This window comes from Ochotona princeps, chromosome 18, assembly GCF_030435755.1.
Source record: "Ochotona princeps isolate mOchPri1 chromosome 18, mOchPri1.hap1, whole genome shotgun sequence".
NCBI classification, from domain to species: Eukaryota; Metazoa; Chordata; class Mammalia; order Lagomorpha; family Ochotonidae; genus Ochotona; species Ochotona princeps.
Genome location: NC_080849.1, coordinates 48307340 through 48326787, shown reverse-complemented (window position 1 = coordinate 48326787; position 19448 = coordinate 48307340). Strand labels below are relative to the sequence as shown.

General features: G+C 41.1%; 1 protein-coding gene across 4 annotated transcripts in view; it reads right to left on the bottom strand.

Annotated features, from left to right (window-relative positions):
• PTPRM (protein tyrosine phosphatase receptor type M) overlaps positions 1–19448 on the bottom strand; it is a 787515-nt gene that overhangs the window by 226509 nt on the left and 541558 nt on the right. For all 4 annotated transcript variants that reach the window (XM_058676819.1, XM_058676821.1, XM_058676820.1 and 1 more), the window contains exon 14: positions 11757–11889. In XM_058676819.1, the coding sequence (XP_058532802.1) occupies positions 11757–11889 (133 nt within the window). The remainder of the gene's footprint in view (positions 1–11756; positions 11890–19448) is intronic.

The following is a 19448-nucleotide window of genomic DNA, read 5'->3' as shown; positions in this document are numbered from 1 at the left end:
TTAATTTGCTTTCCCATATTCTGCTTAGTTTCACTCTTAATTTATGGAGCTTTCACTATGGCTGTTTCATTTACCTTAGCTTCACTTGGTTTGTTATTTGTTCAGAACTCACAGATTATCACCAAAACTAGCAGTGTAACATCTGAAAGAGAAATCACTGTAGACTGCCCTTAACTTAACTACAAAAAAAAATGCTAAAACTACTGTCCTGGTTAGGATAGTAATTAAAGGTACATTTGGGAATTCAAAATTTTATAAGTCACAGAACAGACAGCATTTGGAACACCACTGGTAATATCCTTTCCCTCTTGTGTTGGGAAAAAGGACCAAAAAATCAATGAAGAGTACAGCACCGTACATAATCAGATCTATAATGTTGACCTTTGAAACTGTGAACTTGTTCATGGTGCTCATTAATCAACTGTACTCTCTCCAGAGTCAGTCTCTTCACATAATGAATTATCCTTTTACGGAGCCACTTAGAATTGCAGTTAAACTTGGTTGCATTTGTTCCTTACATCAGTGTTAATCATAGGGATAAAAAGGTACACAGGGTAACAGCCTTTTATTTACGTTGTGACCCTCTGGCATAACATCATGGGGCTCTGCACTGGGCAGACTTTCTTGTGGATTGTCATTAACTCCCTGGCTGTCAGCAAGGACGGGAGGAGGACCTGCCAGGCTAAACAGGTGACAGTCTGCAGTCTGGGCTTCCCTGGCAAGACGAACACTGGCTTATGTGTATTGCTCCTTGAGAACATGGTCAATAAGCCAGACTTAGTTTAGAGTGAGGCAAAATTCGGAGGATTAGGTTAGCACCTAAAGTTCCGGCTTAGGTAAAAATTAGGATTTCAAAATCCAGGCAGATTGTAGGAGCATGATTTAGAAACTAGTTGGAAATCTGAATGACTCGGTTATCACAGTCCGGGTACCAGAATGGCAACCAGGACAGTAGATGTTGAAGCTAAGCCCTTGGAACCCAAATACTTGAACAACTGCTTGCTGAGGAGCAAAATAGGGTCGGCCTAGTCCTTAGGTATGAGGCTTGGTGTGGCTCGGGGTTTGAGAAGCTGGGTGCACAGTGGGCAGGGCAGGCTAGTTCTGGAAGGAGGGGTGGGAGGAGAGGTATGGGATGGTAGCAGGGTTGTGTGTGTCAGTCCCAGGACTCCCCGCAGCCAAAAGCAGCAGCACATTTTATAACTCTAACCTAATGCTGGGATCAAGTTGGAGCCACCAGGCCATGATTTAGACACTGGGAATATCAGAAACTTCAGGCCCTAGAGATTGTTCGAATTTATGTTCTCTTTGCTTAAAAACAGGTTTAGAGATGTGTATGTTTGGCAAGGGGATATAAGAGTTTTCTCACTGTGTCCTGCAGATTAGTCCCAGGATGCTTAAGGCCCTCCCAAATATAGTGCAAGATTTCTGCAAAACTCATGCACATCCTCCTGCCTACTTTTCATCTCTGGGTGACTCACCATACTTAACACAATGTTAATCCTGGGCAAATAGCTTTTATGCTGTCTTGTCTAGGAAATAGTGACTTGAGCAAATATGTTTACACATGTTCAGTACCAAAGCAAAGACTGCTTCGAGATTATTGATCCACAATTGGTTAAATTCATAGATGTGGAACTAGAGGATCGGGAGGGCCTACTGCCCAGAGAAGAATACTGACTTAATACAGCAGCTGCCTAAGTTTGTGCCTTGACAAACTCAGCCAGGAAAGCAGGAGATGAATAGCAACAGTTCTTTCTTCCATGATCTCCTTGTTACTTGCACTGGGTGAGCAGGTGGGTCCCTGGCACTCAGGGTTCAATGAACTCTTGGGGGAGAAGCACCTCATTGCAGTGATCTGTCTTCCACAGAGTTACCATCTGTTACTCTTTCCAACTCAGAAGGACACACTTTCAAAGGCTTGGGGGATGAGAGGATGATCTATGGAAGAAGAGCTTAAGACTTTAACCTCATGCAGGAATGCATTCTAATGGATGTTACTCTGAGGCTCACAAGAGTTCAAGAGATGCCCAACTTGGAGAGAGAGATGTGAATCAACATCTACTCAAGATGCTAATTACAAACAGCAGACCCAGCGACACCACTGCCAAGGCAATTGGAGCGGACATTGTCTTGTATTTCTGGATAGGAATCACCTACTCACAAGGCAGGTTGCAGCACACGTTCTCTCTTTCAGGACACTGTAAAATACTAATGAGCATGTGGGAAAGACAGGCAGCTTGGAAGGGGATAGTCTTTTATCTTTTGCTTGTATAAAAAAATACCTATGGCCAGAAACATACGTAATATTTTTAAAATGTGGTAATTTACATGTCATCTATTCACTTTTATCTTAAAATAGAACTGGGAACCACAATCTGATGACTGGATATGTATTTGCTTTGGCCAACACAACCAAAAATAAAATGGTTAAGTGGAGGCTTCATTTGTGGAGCGCAGGTTAAGCATCTGCCTATGATGCTGGCATCCCACTAGAGCAACTGGGTGAGTCCTGGGTGCTCCGCTTTTGATCTGATCCCATGCTCATGTGCTCTGGAAAGCAGCAAATAAGGGCCCAAGTGTTTGAGCACTTTCCACCATGGTGGTGACTAGGAAGGAGTTCCATGTTCTTGGCTTCCTTCTGGTCCAACCCTGGCCGTTGCGGCCTCTTGAGGGAGTGAACCAGCCATTTGAAGAGTGGAAGATCCATCCCCATCGCTTTCTGTAACTGCCTTTGAAATAAGCACATTTCAAGAACAAACAAATAAACCAAAAACCCAAACCAAAATAAACAAAACAACGGTGTGTTGCCAATAAAAGTCCCTTCCCATGGGTAGAGAAGACTGTGCTCTTGTGTTAGACCTGAGTGAAGCTGTACAACACATACTCTACACCAAGGCCTGTGCGCACCTGGGTTACTTTTCCGTAAGCTATACACCTACGAACCTTTACGTGAGAAGTCAGTCAACCCTCATTGGACAAATTATACAAGGAAAATATTGACTACTGTCAAAACAAAGCTGAAATCAAAGAATGCAGTTACGATTAAGCAATTCTCTGTGAAGACACACTTCACAGGAGTCCCCAGATGGGGGACTTGTTTTCTGGAAGGACAGCTGCTGAGTTAAGATTCTCAGCAAATGCTGCCTCACCACCTTACTTTGGAGACCTTAGCACACTTGCGAGGTTTCTTTCCCTCCCCCTTTAGTAAAGGTTAAGATCATACTTAAGAATTAGGTATTCAAGATGACCAATGCTCTTTAAGGATAGCCAATTTCTGCAACTACACACTGCTGATTCCAAATCCCCAATTCAGGCTTTTAGACAAATCAGTTAAAGGGATAATGGCATTTTGATAGCTTCCAACAAAAAAAAAACCGCATAATACTTAGTATTTCAGCAAATGGCTTTTTTCCCCCTCTGGATTTGTTTTCTTTTTGACATGAGGCAACGAATCAATGTTTAACACAAATTCTTATCAAACTCACTCAAGGAACAATGCCGTACAAAGAGGTGGTGGGAGAGCCATTAGCAACAGAAGGGTGATGCAAACGAGATTTTCTGACTGCGTTACAGGAGTCCAGCCTTCCCACTGGAGACGCACTAGGTGCAAGACTGGAAAATGGAATCTTCTATTTTATTTTAAGGACTGATGCCTGTAGATGAAAAAGTCATCCAGGGGTTGTTTACTCTCTTTTGGAATAGAATATATTTTAATCTAAACTGATGAAACTTATAGAAAAATTTCCATGGTGTACACTAAGAGAGATCTTCAAAAGTGCATGGGAATGCATACTGTAAAGAATACATAGACTTCTGGGCCCGGCGGCGTGGCCTAGCGGCTAAAGTCCTCGCCTTGAACGCCCCGGGATCCCATGTGGGCGCCGGTTCTAGTCCCGGCAGCTCCACTTCCCATCCAGCTCCCTGCTTGTGGCCTGGGAAAGCAGTCGAGGACGGCCCAAAGCTTTGGGACTCTGCACCTGTGTGGGAGACCCGGAAGAGGTTCCTGGTTCCCTGCTTCGGATTAGCACAGCACTGGCTGTTGCGCTCACTTGGGGAGTGAATCATTGGACGGAAGATCTTCCTCTCTGTCTCTCCCCCTCTGTGTATATCTGGCTGTAATAAAATAAATAAATCTTTAAAAAAAAAGAATACATAGACTTCAAAATGACATCTTGTCCAGATAAACTTTTAATTTCATTTTCCAGAGTATTCAAAAGTTCCCTCGAATTTATAAAACTACTTCCAAACCGGTTCAGAAATAATGATACTTTGAAAAACAGCAACGAGCTTATTTTTTCCTTTAATTAAGCTATATTTGAATTTAACTGTACTCATATTCATTTCAATTGTTTTGCTATATTAAATTAAAAGCCTACAGGATGATTTTTCAAGTTAAGAAAAACCCACAGTATTCAAAGTAGGGATTCTGTCCACTAGAACTATACTTCAGAAAATTAACAAATTATAAGCATAAATCTGCAGAAAAATGAAAGCAAAGCCGAAGCAATTCAAGGCTTTAGTGCCAGAATCCTTTTCTGGGCTTTAAGGGATTTTTCATAGCAGTTAAGATGTTCTTTGAGCTGTCTGCTGTCCTACCTGAGCGCCCAAGTTCAAGTTCCCGCCCAGCTCCTGATCCACCTTCCTGCTAATGTGTTTCCAGGGAGGTGACCAGTGACAGCTCAAGTACTGGGTCCCTAGCACTAATGAAGGAGAGCTAGGGTGAGCTCCAGGTTCCTGCATAGATGCGGCCCACTCTCATTTGGGGAGTGAACCAAAGAATGGAAGATTCTCTCTCTCTCTCTCTCTCTCTCTCTCTCTCTCTCTCTCTCTCTCTCTCTCTCTCAGCTGTTTAAAAAACTAAAATAAGAAAGACAAATACACACAAATTTAAAAGAAGAGCATTTTTTCTTTATCACTGATGCATACTATTTGTCTATTATGGCAAAGCACTTTTGTGTGAATATGGGTGTTGAAGTTGATTATAAAGCATTGTCTCATAGTCACCACCACAGAAAGGACAGGTAGCACCTGTCACAGTTACGACATCAACTCAGATGTCCCTCAAAGGTTCATGATTATAGATAAGGTGATACTACACAGTGGTGATATTAAGTGGTGGTGAAATCTTTATGGTGAGGTCTTGGGGGTGGGGAGGTCCTTAAATCACTGGGCTATCCCCTCAGGTAGACACAGGATCCTGACTTTCCCTCTCGGACTTTGCTATCTGGTGATAGAAGCTCTTCCACTCATGTCCACACTCCTTCCTACCACCACCTCCACATGCTTCACTGTGGCAGACCACCATCCACCACCTCCACGAGCTCCCAAACCCACAGGAGCCGACTGACTTTGGACTCAGAATCACCTCACCAAAACAGGAATTCATTAAATCTTTTTCTAAGTAGTGCATACCATGGGCAGTTTGTTACAATGATAGAAGGAAGGCTATATAAACTACCCTTGAACCATTCACAAGTATGGATGCAAGCTGATGACTGCGCATTGTTTTCAATGAATGGTCACAAAGAGAACCGGAAACGCACGGAACAAGACGCCCGATGACCTTTTTCTCCCATGAGCCACTGTGGTTAAGAAGCGTACATTTTGGGTAGGCATTGTGGTGCCTTGAGCTAAGCTACCATGTAAGAAATCTCCTGGCATGGAGTTTCGCTACTGTTTCTTTTCCAGCTCCTTCTAATATCCCTGGGAGGCAGCAGAGGACAACCCTGATTACTTGGGTCCTTGCCACCCACAGAGGACATCTCCTGGTTTTGGCTTGCCCTGCCATGCTTTTGTGATTCAGTGGATAGAACATCTCTCTTCTCTCTCTCTCTCCTTCTTTGTTGCTGTATTCCAAATAAATAAAATTAAAGAAATGAATAAACAAATAAACATTAATTTTCTAAAAAAAGAAGTCGATCTATTCAATTCCAGCCCAAGTTCTATCACAGACTACTGTGCCAGCAACCAGGTCTTGAATGTCTTGGTCCTCAAGCATCAACTATGTTCCAACATTATTCATATGAATTTCAGGTTTCCCCAACAAAGCACACATCATTTTTCATCATCATGTACCACACAGTCAAAGTAGCTCAATGTGAAATATCTCATTTAACTAAACATATTGCCAGGAAGGAGAGAGCTGGAGTGCTGGGCTGTGGACCCAGGTTTGTAAGGTTCCAGCAATGCCCTCATTACTTGTCAGACACTTTTTTTCCTAGATAATGAAAAACTCATGCATATCTTCTTTATCCTTCTTTTAAAAATATTAATAAAGAGCTCCCAAAGAATCCCTAAAAAAAAGAGTCAACAAAGCAATTAGACTGGGTTCAAAACCAGGAGAGAATATAGCACATATTAGAGTGATCCCATTAAGTAGGGGTTAAAAGAGGTGTTCACAAAATCCAATTTGTCCAGCTGATCTTCATTCCACAAGGTCAGCAGCTAATGGATACATTGGGAGGGTGCATTTGTACATGTCTGAGTACACACAGGCTCTGATGCAAACATGCCAAAGCGTGTGCTTGCCTGGAAAGTTTCAGCATCTGGTTCTTATTCTATGACTGCATTTTCAAAGACTAATCACAAAGAAAGTGTACATCTGTCTTTTTCTACACAGGGTCAGAAGGTGTGATTTTGAAAGTGAACTTTGAAGAAAGCTCGCAGACTTAAGATGCTTTCCACATGCAAGTCACACTTAACTGTAACAGGGGAAAATTCCGTCTCATATGTAAACAGGTAGAGCGGAGGAAGTACAGTTAACGCCAGCTTGCCTCCGGCCACACACGACAGGCATCTGTTTGAACTCAGGGCTTTCATCACATTTTCCCTCTTATCTTTTTCCGTTTCATGAGATCTTCAGAACTATTTCCTATTTTTACTGCAATTTTCTTCTTGGTAATACTAGCATTGTTTAAATAGAATGGATGCTAAATATTTAACAACATATACTGCATTTGCAAAATGTACATGTGTTAAAATGTGTTAAGGAAAGGAAATAGAAGTATGGCATTTCAGGATGACAAATATTTATATTTACCTATAACAGGTGTTAACATAATAAAAAAACTACTATTACTATTTCATCCAAAAATGCGTATCTCCTTGTTTTTTGAATAGCCACAGGTCCTATGACTTTCATGTGCCACAACAGCTATTACTATAGTTAATACAAATGTTTTGAAACTTCTGAAAGATCTATAGCAATTTTAGAAACAATATAAATGCAATTAATCACAGTAAAGTTGGTGGTACTTAAGTACTCCATTCTGTCAAACATGTTATTGAGATAAATTATTCCTCAAGAAAAATGTTGAAAATGCAGTTATTTCCATTTAGGTAAATACAGGTAATGATATATAGATACAACATGTAGGCATCTCCAGCTCCGGTTCCTGTGCACTGAGCTGCAGAATACACTGCTCTGGGGTTGTACGCGAGGCTTCTTGTAGGCAGTGACTTCATCTGCTCTGTTTACATCCGGTGCACCAACAATGTGGCACCACTACAGGAACATCGTTCTGAGAAGGTAAACTTAAAACAAGAACTTTTTTTTTTACAGAATAAATAACTGAGTAGGTTTTATAAGAACTTTTTAAAGAAGATTTTATATTATATTTGAATTCCAGAATCAATTAGTCATTGAGAGGTGACAGAATTAGACATCGGAGCCAAGAGCCTCTGATGGTCATCTAAGCTTTACACTCTTATTTCCTATAATGAAGTCTGTAAGCTAGTATGAGCTGAACAGATTCTACATTTTGTCTATTAGACACCCACCTGGAAAAACCATTTTTTCTACGTCAGCCCTTTCCTACTTCAGCTAAGCCAAATATGTTTTCTCTGATATAAGGTAATCTTAATGCAAATTATAAGATCAATAACGCTTTCAACACTGTTTTTGCTGCAACCCACAGGTTTTGGTATTGTTTTTATTTTCATTTCTTCAAAACAGTTTATTTTCTCCTATGAAGTAAGTTCTTCACTGACACGTAAATCATACGGTGGCATCATTTTCCCCAAGAAGCTTTTGTGTTTTTTTTTTCATTTCATCATCGACGCATTAGTTATTCAGTAGCATGTTACTTAACTCCATGGTGCTGTAAATTTTTTGCTTTAACTTTATTCCTGTTGGCTTTGTTTCCTGGATTCTCACTTAAGGAAATGTACAGTAACTGTGTAATAGAGACTATCACATCCAGATGTGAAGGTACAATGCAGTATACATCTCTACTTCCAAATCAAAGATGGACTCCCAGTGAAACTGTTGGATACCTTGACAATAGGATGCCGGACTGTCTGCCATTGTCTGTACCAGCAATGTCAGGACACACTTGAATCCTGTGATGGATAATGATGGACTTATGACTGCCTCTAAAGGACTATACTATTGTAATAACATGGGGGAAACCAGTTGTGGGGAAGGGGCTTTGGGGAAAGGGTAGGAGAAATCCCAGAGCCTATGGAATTGCACCATAAAATTAAAAATAAAATATATATATATAGAGAGAGAGAGAATGTCTTGCAATGTGAAGCCTGACCATCCTCCAGAGCCTGTGGTTGTCAGCTCCACATCTCCAGCTGGGCAGGCTTTGTATGCTGACAAGTACAGAGGATACCCCACCCCCTCCATTCTGGCTGCTGCATAGCAGGGCAGACCTCCAGAAGCACAAGCAGACTTGTTTCACCCATACTTTCTGCCGGGCTTAGTCTAACTTTAAGTTGACTCGGAAGACTCAGGTCCCCTCCCCAGGAAGCAGTGTGGGATTTTGATGGCTTCAGGTTCCAAGCAGCAGAAATGACTGATGGAACCGTGACAAGGACACTTGAGGGAGCTCTCTTGCACTCCTTCCTCCCACTGCTTTACTTCGCCCCAGCTTCCGCTGTTACACCGAGGGCCTCCGTGTGACAGTGGGAAATGTGTGGCTGAAAGATCAAGTGCTCACCCTCGAATATTTCTGGGCTTGAAGTGACTGAACAAAGAGTTTCTGAGAGAGCTACCGGGAGGTTTAAATAATGAAATATGCTTGTTCCTCATCAATAGCGCTCCAGCAACCTATCTATGATTCATTCCATGCTTTAATTATTCTGTTTAAAACTATAGCTTTAAAACTATAATTTGGAATTCTGGTAGGAAAACCATGGACAATTAGAAGTTTCAAGAATTATTATTTAATAGGAAACTTTGTACCACATGACTGTTGAGGTCTATATTTTATGACAAGTTTTGTGTTTATAAATAATCTATAATGTGCTTGATGGAAGGAGTATTTTTATGTCAGAAACACTGAATGCAAAGTGGCACATGCTGGCAGGACAGTCCTTTTAAGATCATCACCTAGAAAATAATTCTGGAAGTTCTGACGTAACTTCCAGGTGGAGTCTAAGTGCTGGAGCCACACGTCACTGCGGGCAATCTTTAAGTGCATAATGTATAACACAACCTCACTGACTACCTGGGAGACCCAGATATAGCATAATGAACAAATCCTGCAGAAATAGATCCTTGGAGGGTTAGTTAACACTTATCGAAGGTCACAGGGCAAGTGGATTAGTAGTTTCTGGCTATTCCTTGCAAAGAATTTACCAGATAACATAAAAACTTAAAACCACTCTTTAGGAAATATTGAGTTTAAACATCCAGGAGTGAAACAGTCTATTATTGCTTAGATTTATACTACAGAGAAATAAGGAAAGAAAGAAAAAGGAAGCCAGTGATGTCAAAATTAATGCATCTACATAAATAACATGCCTACGTAGAGTGAGATGGAGAGCATTCAAAGGAAACTTTATGATTGGGAAATGGGAAGAACAAAGAAAAAAAAATATAAATGAAACAAGAGAAACAAATGTGGAGGAAGAGAAATACACAGCCAAAGAGGAAGTGTAAAAAAAAAGAAAGGTACAGAGAAATAGAATGAATAGGAAAAAAAGAGAATTGAAAAGGCAACAAGGAATCCAGTGACCCGGGAAAGAGAGAAAAAGGGATAAGATACAGATGACAAGGAGAAGAGTTGAAACGAAGTGGTCCCCAAACCAACGACAGCTGTAGCAGAAGAGCAGCCCCCCTTGGGGCTGGACTGGACCAAAAACCATGCAAGGAGAGCAGAAATAAGAAACAGAGGGATGTGTGTGAATATATTTGCAATATCAACTCACCCCTTTTAAATGCTGTTTTCCAAGGTTTTATCTTCATCCTCAAAATTCTTTCTTCTCACTCTAAGAGGGACTTTGAGTGACCCGAGCTAACCCCTGGCTTCAGCTCCAGAAACTCTGGTGACTTTCGGGCCATGACAAAGATTCTTCCTGCACCCCAACAGCATCTCCAACTGCACAGCGAGTGTCTCCACTGACTTTACAGGGAAGACTGAACTTGAAACATGCAAAACTGAGCTCTCTACCTTTTCTTGCCAAATTCACATCACCTTCAGACATCTCAAGGAAACTGGAACTAAAATGTTTGTTTTGGTATATAAATTTTTGAAATTCATGCATAGGATGGAGATGCATATTTAGTGATATTTATGTTATGAAAACACCATGCCTGGACTTAAAAAAATACTTCTCCAACATAAACTTACCTTTCCATGAACTTTTTACTATACCTTTTTATGTTCTAGTTCCTTTATTCTATATTTTAATGAGTGATAATAACTTCATTTATTTGCCCAAACCAGGAAGCAGGAATTCTCTGTATTTTTCTTTCTTTTTCCAACTAGCTATTTCCTTTCGCATTAACTTCTTCCTAACTCTAGCTCTTGCTTGTCAATGTGCTCAATGCTAACATCAGGGCAACCTTTCTGCGATAACAATTAGTTGTCATTACTTAAAGGACATTGGTGGGTTTCAGGGCCTCTTCCAGCCTCTTTGCATGAATAGGTAAGACTTTCAAGACCACTGGTTACCAAATGTTTTTGCCTTCACCTCCTCCAGCTTCTACCGGCCATGACCTCTCTTCAATTCTGTATTTTCACATTACACAGAAAAGGGAACGAGATCGATGTGTCCCCTTTGTCTGGGACAAGTTATTCTATCATTTCTTTCCATCTCTATTTTTATGTTGAGAGTTTGTACATAAATGAAAGATTTCATTATGAAGCAAGTTCTTACACTTTTAACCACAACACACTGCTTAGTTCCTGTGGATGGGAGCCGAGGATTGCTCACTGTAGTCAAATCTGTTTGCTCCTCCCCCCAGAAAGCCCCTCAGCTAGACAGGGCTCTCTTACAAGCTCTTACAACGTGCTCTGGGATTGATTTGTCCTTATTTCTGTGGCTGCCCTGAGGTTTTGTGTTGTTGGTTGTTCAAGATATTCTTTCTCATGGGATATTGTGCTGATGAACCACCCTAGCATGGGATCTGTGCACAACATTAGCTCACTAAATTCTATCATCATCATCATCATCATTTTCACTATAATGATAAAGAAAAGTCTTCATTCTCCTATCTTTGGGAATATCAAATACAAGTATGTTAATAATAAGTACTAGCAATTTCCTGGTAAACAAATGGCTTTCCTGGTGAGAAGACACAGATTTCTTCAATTATTCTGACATTTTGTATATTTATGCAGAACAACAACCAATTACTCTGAATTTTTTGTCCCATCACCTTGAATGCCGAATGATAATAATAATAATAATAAAATGCCACCAATCACAGAGTCACAGATGTGACACACTAACTGAACATATTCACACCCACAAAGCAACCTGGCAAACGATGGCCCATCACCAGGTCTCTGGCAATAGCTCACCTTTTCTTCATTACCAACACAACTCCAAGAAATATAATAACGAACAGCAAGATGCCAGCAATGACTCCAGCAATTTTAACTGTGTGGTCCGTTTGTTTCTCGGGTTCTGGGACTGGTTTTGGAGTGGCGGCTCCTGAAGACGAAAGGAAATGAGAAAGGAGAGACAGTGGGTAAGAGAGAATAAAGATGTCACATTTTTTTAAAATGCCATATCTAACAGAGCAATAAGACCTTATCGGCATCAGCAGACAGACAAGCTTTGGTTTTGAAGCAGCTTTCATCCACACTGAGAGGAGTGTAATTGTTCGTGTTGTTCTTCAGTATTTCACTAACGCACAATGCAAGCTGGAAGGTACCCCCATGCCTGACCCTTTCATAAGAGACTCTTCTCAAACACAGGGTTTTTATATTTTTATTATCTCTATTGGCTTCTGTTCTTTCTGCCGTCTGAAGACTTGCTAACAACACAATAGCTATCCCCAAGCCTTTATCCAAATTTGATTTGCTGGAACATTCTCCTCAATTATTTTTCATAAATGAAGCGGTAATTCCATAACATATTAGTCCAAACACCTGGAAAAGTGAGATAAGCTCATTTGCCATGCATTTTACCAGCAATTGTTTCTTAACACAATGGAGATTTTTGTCCCTCCTCTGCCTCTGGAAATCTAAATCTAGGTCACATCTGGTAGGCAAAAGATTCCTTCTAAGCAATTTATTCAAAAAGTGGAAAGCGGCTGATGATCGCACCACCGGCACCCACATTTACTTAATATCTGTTTAAATGAGATAACCAAGGCCTTTACAGCAGCAGCTACTGGCTCAGCCCCACTGTCTGCACACTGCCTGTCCTGTTATGGTACAATACGATGGAATGTCAAACCCATGTCTGAAGAAATATCCATTTCCTCTGCTTAATGAGTTCACGATGAAAACATCAGGAATGTAATTCACTCAGCAGAACACATCTGTTTGAGGATTCAGCTGTGCTAAACCAGGCCACGATGGTGTCCAGCCTTGGGGCCATCATAGCACCCTTACTAGGAAGACAAAGCATCCAGAAAGAAGGAATCTCACATCCAAACGGCTTGCATTGGAATATTCCCTGTGCTTTGATGGTACCAATGGAAATTGACATAGAATGTTCATACCAGATCTTCTATCCTCTCACTGGCTTTTCCGCTCATGCTTCACCTGATTCTCAAGAAGTAGAACTGAAAACATCCAGGGGAAATCCTGGTCTCTTCAAAAACCACTGTTGGGACAACTGGATAGCAACGTGAAGAGGTAAGAAGACTCCCACCTTTCACCTTGTACAAAAATCAGCTCTAAATAGATCAAAGACCTACATCTGCACCCAGAAACCATCAAACCATTAGAGGAAAACATAGGAAGCACTGTACAAGCTATAGGAATTAGGAAAGACTTCTTGGAAAAGTCACCAAAAGTACAGGCAGCCAAAGCCAAAATAAACAAATGGGACTACATCAATCTGAGAAGCTTCTGTACAGTGAAGGAGACGATCAACAAAGTGAAAAAGCACCAATAGAATGGAAGAAAATCGTTGCATGCTGCACAGCTGATAGGGAACTAATATCCAGGATTTACAGAGAGCTTCAGACACTAAGCAGCAAAACAAGCAACCCTGTGAAGAAATGGGCAAAAGAAATGAATGGATATTTTGCAAAAGAACAAATTCAAAGGCTAATAGGCATGAAAAAATGCTCAGGCTCCCCAGCTGTCAGGGAAATACAAATGAAAACCACATTGAAGTCCAATCTAACTCCAGTGTAATTGGCCTACATTCAGAACTCTACAACACCTGCTAGGGTGGATGTGGGGAGAAAGGTACCCTCCTTCACTGCTGGTAGGAGTGTAGGCTAGTACAACCACTATGTAAATCAGCATGGAGAGTGCTTAGAGAATTGCAAATAAATCTGCCACATGACCGAGTTATCCAGCTCCTAGGAATATATCCAAAATAAATGAAATATGCATATCAGAAAGGGGTCTGTAATCCTATATTTACAACACACAATCTACAATAGCAAAGACATGGAAACAACCCAGATGCCTACCCATGGAATACTACTCAGCCAATAGAAACGATGAAATTCTACCATTTGCAACAAATGGTTCCAACTAGAGACCATTATGCTTAGTGAAACAAGTCAATCGCAAAAGGACAAATGTGTTCTCTGTGATATAAGGCAAGCTTCATGCAAAAGACAAGATCAATAGTACTTTCAATACTGTTTTGTTACATCTCAAGGGGGTGTGATATTTTTGTTTTCATTTCATTCATTCATTCAAAATGTTTTGTTTTCTTATACTCATTTAACTTTACCATTTAACTTTCCTGCTGCACATTTTCTACTTGTCTCTCTGTTGTTGATTTTGTTTTATGGCTTTTCATTTAAGGGGATGTACAGTAACTATGTAGTAGTGACTATCACATACAGATGTGAAGATATAATGCAGTATGCGTCTATACTTATAAATCAAAGATGAACTCCCAATGAAATTGGTTTTTCTAAGATTTACTTATTTTATTGGAAAGGCAGATATACAGAGAAGAGGAGAGACAGAGAGGAAGATCTTCTGTCGGATGATTCACTCCCCAAGTGACTGCAACAGCCAGTGCTGTGCCAATCCCAAGCCAGGAGCCAGGAACTTCATTCCAGTTCTCCCACACGTGGGTGTAGGGTCCCAAGGCTTTGGGTTGTCATTGAGTGCTTTCCCAGGCCACAAGCAGGGAGTTGGATGGGAAGCAGAGCTGCTGGGATTAGAGCCGGCGGCCATATGGGATCCCGGTGCGTTCAAGGCGAGGACTTTAGCTGCTAGGCTACTGCGCTGGGCCCCCATTAAACTGTTGAATGTATCTTGATAATAAGATGCTGGACTCTCTGCCATTGTCCATGCCTACAATGTCAAGGTAACTGAAATACCAGAATGATGGACTTATGACTGATTGTGAAGGACTATATTAAAGTAATGATATGGGGGAAATCAGGGGCAGGAGGTGGGATTTGCAGAAGGGGGAAGGAAAATCCAGGCCTATGGAATCATATCACAAAATAATAAAATAAATAACTGCATTTTAAAAAGTAAAACTTTAGTTGTGCCTCCTTTCTCATACACAGTATTCTGGGTTATTCGTAAATGAGTCATCCCAGTGAACCAGGGTTTGTGTAGTTCTAACTTTCCATCTCAACTTTCCTTTGGGAACATTCAAATACTTCCTTTCCAAAGTCATTCATATCAAGATTTGATCTGAGAGACCAGGAACACAGTGATGGTCATTCACCTAACAATACTGGTCAGGGGCAGGAGAGGCACCTGCAGCTGAAGATCGGAGCACCTGCCAATAAGAGTGATGGCACAACGACTGTGTTGGTAAAACTTTTAAAACACAGAATCAGGGGCCCAGCGGCGTGGCCTACCGGCTAAAGTCCTCGCCTTGAATGCACCGGGATCCCTTATGGGCGCCGGTTCTAAACCTGGCAGCTCCACTTCCCATCCAGCTCCTTGCTTGTGGCCTGGGAAAGCAGTTGAGGACAGCCCAATGCTTTGGGATCCTGCACCTGTGTGGCAGACCCGGAAGAGGTTCCTGGTTCCCGGCATCGGATCGGCGCGTACCGGCCCGTTGCGCCTCACTAGGGGAGTGAAACATCGGATGGACGATCTTCCTCCTCTCTGTCTCTCCTCCTCTCTGTATATCCGACTTTCCAATAATAATAAATCTTTAAAAAAAAAACACAGAATCAAGTTTGTTCTATGATTCCAAATGGGAACATACTGGGAGCCAATCCATTTCTTTCACTAGTTCTCCAACTGTCTTTCCTAAATGAGTGATGTAAGGTATTTTTATTTATTTTGGTAACTTACTAAGTGGGTCAATAAAGCAATACTTGGGTAAGAAAATATTTAGAAAATTTTATGTTGCATAAAAGATGAAGTACCAAAACATCCAAAAACATGGTGGCAGTGACTTGGCAGTGTGGTTGAGCTGCCACCTGGGAAAGCTGCATCCTTTCCAGGAATGCCTGAGTCCAAACTACTGTGCTACTGATCTAGGTTCCTGCTCGTGTGTACGCTGGGAGGCAGCAGGTGATAACTCAAGAACCTGGGCCACTGACACCCGAGGAGGAGATCCAGATTGGGTTCTGGGCTCTTGGATTGCGAGAGACACACAGAGAGAAGCAGAGAGAGAGAGAGAGAGAGAGAGACAGAGAGAGAGAGGCAGAGACAGAGAAGGAGAGAGAGGATGACGTTAGAAATAACAAACAACTGGAATTGTCGAAAGGAGAAACTGAGGAAGTGGAAACTCATGAGGTGAGACAGCAGGAAGGAAAAGGAAGAGAATGCACAGGAGCTGTGGGAAAACAGCGGTTCCTTCCTATTCACAGGTGAAGGTTCTAGAATCCATGTAAGCAACAAAAGCTGTGGCTGCTCAAGTTCCTCATGTATCATGTTGCATATTACCATTTTTAATATTACCTTATGCACATCCTCTCTTATACTTTCCTATTTATTTCCCGAACATTCATTAATTTGTTGAAACCGTTAAAGGGATAGGGAGAGGGAGGAGGGAAAGGGAAGAAAGAGAGAGAGAGAGAGAGAGAGAGAGAGAGAGAGAGAGAGAGAGAGAGTCGGTCTTTCAATGCCTGTAAGAGCCAAGAAGCTGAAACCAGGAGGTGAGAGCACATTCTGGGTCTCCCTCACAGAGGGCAGGGGCCAGAGCACTTGGTCCACCATCATCTTCTGCCTCCCATTTGCATGAGCAGGAAGTTGGATTGCAAATAGAGGTGCTGGGACATGATCAGAATGCTGATATGGGAACGAAGGTATCTCTAACAGCAAACTGACCCACAGTGTAATGATACCTACCCTCTTCCAAACACTTTAAATAATTTCTAGATCACTTAAAACACATAACACAAGGAAATCTTGGTTAATGCAGGTTATGCTGTATTCTTTAGGAAATAATGACAAGGATGGAAGTTCTCTTGTGCTTGGCATAGGTTCAAGTCCCACCCCTCTCCCGGAATATTTTCAGATCATCCTGGCTAAATGGGTGGTTGAGGAACTTGCCATTCTGCAGACCAGTGGCACCTAAGGATGTGGTTTAAAGCGCACTGATTCCTAGAGAGACCCTCAAGTTCCAGTTCCATGAGCTTCTGTCACTCTGCCCTCACACTTTTATAGAGCTGAAAACTGTTACAATCCTGCATTATTTTTTTGATCCTCTGAAGAGGAAAATCCTGTTTTTTTTAAACATTTCTGTTTGTAAAGCTTCTTTTAATAGAGTTCATCCCTGTCTTATTTTCCAGAGAATTAAAATTCCTTGCAATCTTGTTTAGTTTTTTCCCCCCAGTTGTATCTCAACATTATATACAATCACATAACACCTCCAAGATTTTTCATTTAAATTACATATCATTATTTTACTTCCAGGGAACACAGAGTCAATCACTACTAGGAAAAACCTGCATTCACATTTTATGTGTTAGTTGTCACCTGATTAAGCTTTTGAATGCATAACTCTTTTCCTGCCCTTAATTTGCACTGGAGGGCATATAGAACACATAGGATTAACAAGCAATAATCAGAAATATATTTTTTTCATAGAAAACTGAAGACAGTGGATCTGTTTGATATATACCTCGTCTGAAGAATTAATCTACTTTTTAATTTTTGTACTAATTTCATGACAGTCACTGTTCTCATTTATTGATGTGGCTGACACCCTGTGGATAAGATGATCTATTAAAGCCTCACCACTTATTATCTGGACACAAGCAGTTTCCTGAGAGTTATTAGTGCTCCTTCCACTCTGATGAAATAGCTGTACTTTTTCATTTGAATTTCTCAAATCACAGTCAAGTAATAAAACGAGGAAGCAATTGTCAATAGTAAGTTATCAACTGGTGCACCTATCGTATCAAGTAAGCAATCAATATAGGGAAAGTGAGGGGCTGCCTCGGACACAGGATGGCTGCAAGAGCATAAGTCCCAATTTGAAGGCATTAAATGGAAGTCCACTGTGCTTTTAGTTTTCTTCCACACTTTGCCTCAGACATTGTTTAACTTACACTTAGCTTTGAAACACAATTCAGAGAGGAGAAAAAATCACCCCACCTTTTGTACAAAGCAGAAACTGTTTTCAAACATCTCTCAGTTTGCTTTGTTGTCCAGAGTATGTCACTGACTCTTACCGAAAGGCAAGTGTACCTAATAAATTCCATCTGCTTGCTAGAAGCATCAATATTTGGGAGGCTTAAAAAAGAATCTGGCAAACTAGAAGCAAGTGTTAGGTGTCTTCCATGCGGTCCACCAGTGACCCACACAAAAGATGGCCCTATTCTCTAGGAGAGGCAAGGAGGAGTCGGTGGGTCTTGTAAGAGCAGGGTCACTCCATCCCACATTTTCACAAAGCAAACACACAAGTTTTTGTTAGTGAGATGATTTAATAAGTGCGAATCATTAATTGTGGCATAATGCTTAGTGTGCTCTAGAACACAGGGCATCCTATTAGAGATATTTTAATAATCATTTGGAGAGCTTTTAAAACATGACCGTAACTGAGTTCATTATGGATTCGGGATCAAAGGTCTGAGACAGCACTCAAGAATCCACACAAAACCTACCTTACGTGATCCTTTACACACGAAGGAAATTGAATCGATCCTAATTATCTAGAATGTTATTCTTCATAAGTTTGACAAAATGGAGAAAGTATAAATTTCAATGTTGCTTTTTCAAACATCTCTTGTTACAGTAATATTTTATAGTTAACCATTCTCCATCAGCATATTACTTTAAAAAAAAACTTTTTCACACTAATTAAGAAGCAAGTTGGGCAGAATTAATCTCTACTTAGTGATTAGCCCCACTACGTAGAGACTGAATGATCCTTATAATTACAAAAGAATTTGTAGCATGCTTAAAAACTGACCAAACTAGATAAGAAGAAAGAATGCTTGTTAGAACACCTATTTTGTGTGCAGGTTTCCGTGTGTTTCATTTAACAGTGCGCTGTGGGATATGATGAATAGCATTTCTGAAACGAGCAAACCAAAGCAACAGAAGCTGTAGAAGCAGGAGCTTGTTGTGCATCCAGAAGAAGCTCATGTGCAGCAGCCTGCATCATGGTGTCACTGACTGTAAAACCCACGGCAGTTTCTCTGCAACAAAACATCTCCCAACATAAAACAGAAGACTCGGAAGATGACTGCTGTTGCTATGGAAGACAAGACTCTAGTTCCAAGCTAGCCTGATCAGCTGTAAAGAGCAGAGCTGATCAAAAGGACAAAACAAAATCAGTACAGAGCAATGCAACAGTGAGTAAAAATCTTGAAATAATAATAGGATAAATGATGAGGGACAAACCACTTCCAGGATAAAGTGCAGGAAAGAAATCCTTGGTCACATATCAACATGATTCTGAGATGGATGAAAAAGACGGGCAGCTGATTCTTTAGACTGCAACTTGCTGGCCAAGGTAGTGAGGCAGAAGAGGCGGAATCAAAGAGAAGGAATGCAGACAGGATGGTGAAGGAGAACTATGAAGAAGGAACAGAATGAGGGCCATTTATCCATGCAAGAAGGGATGAACAGGGGCTGTGACACTGTCTCCCACAGCACGGCTTCCTTCTATGGTTGGCTTCTAGTCACAAACTTCATGCCTTT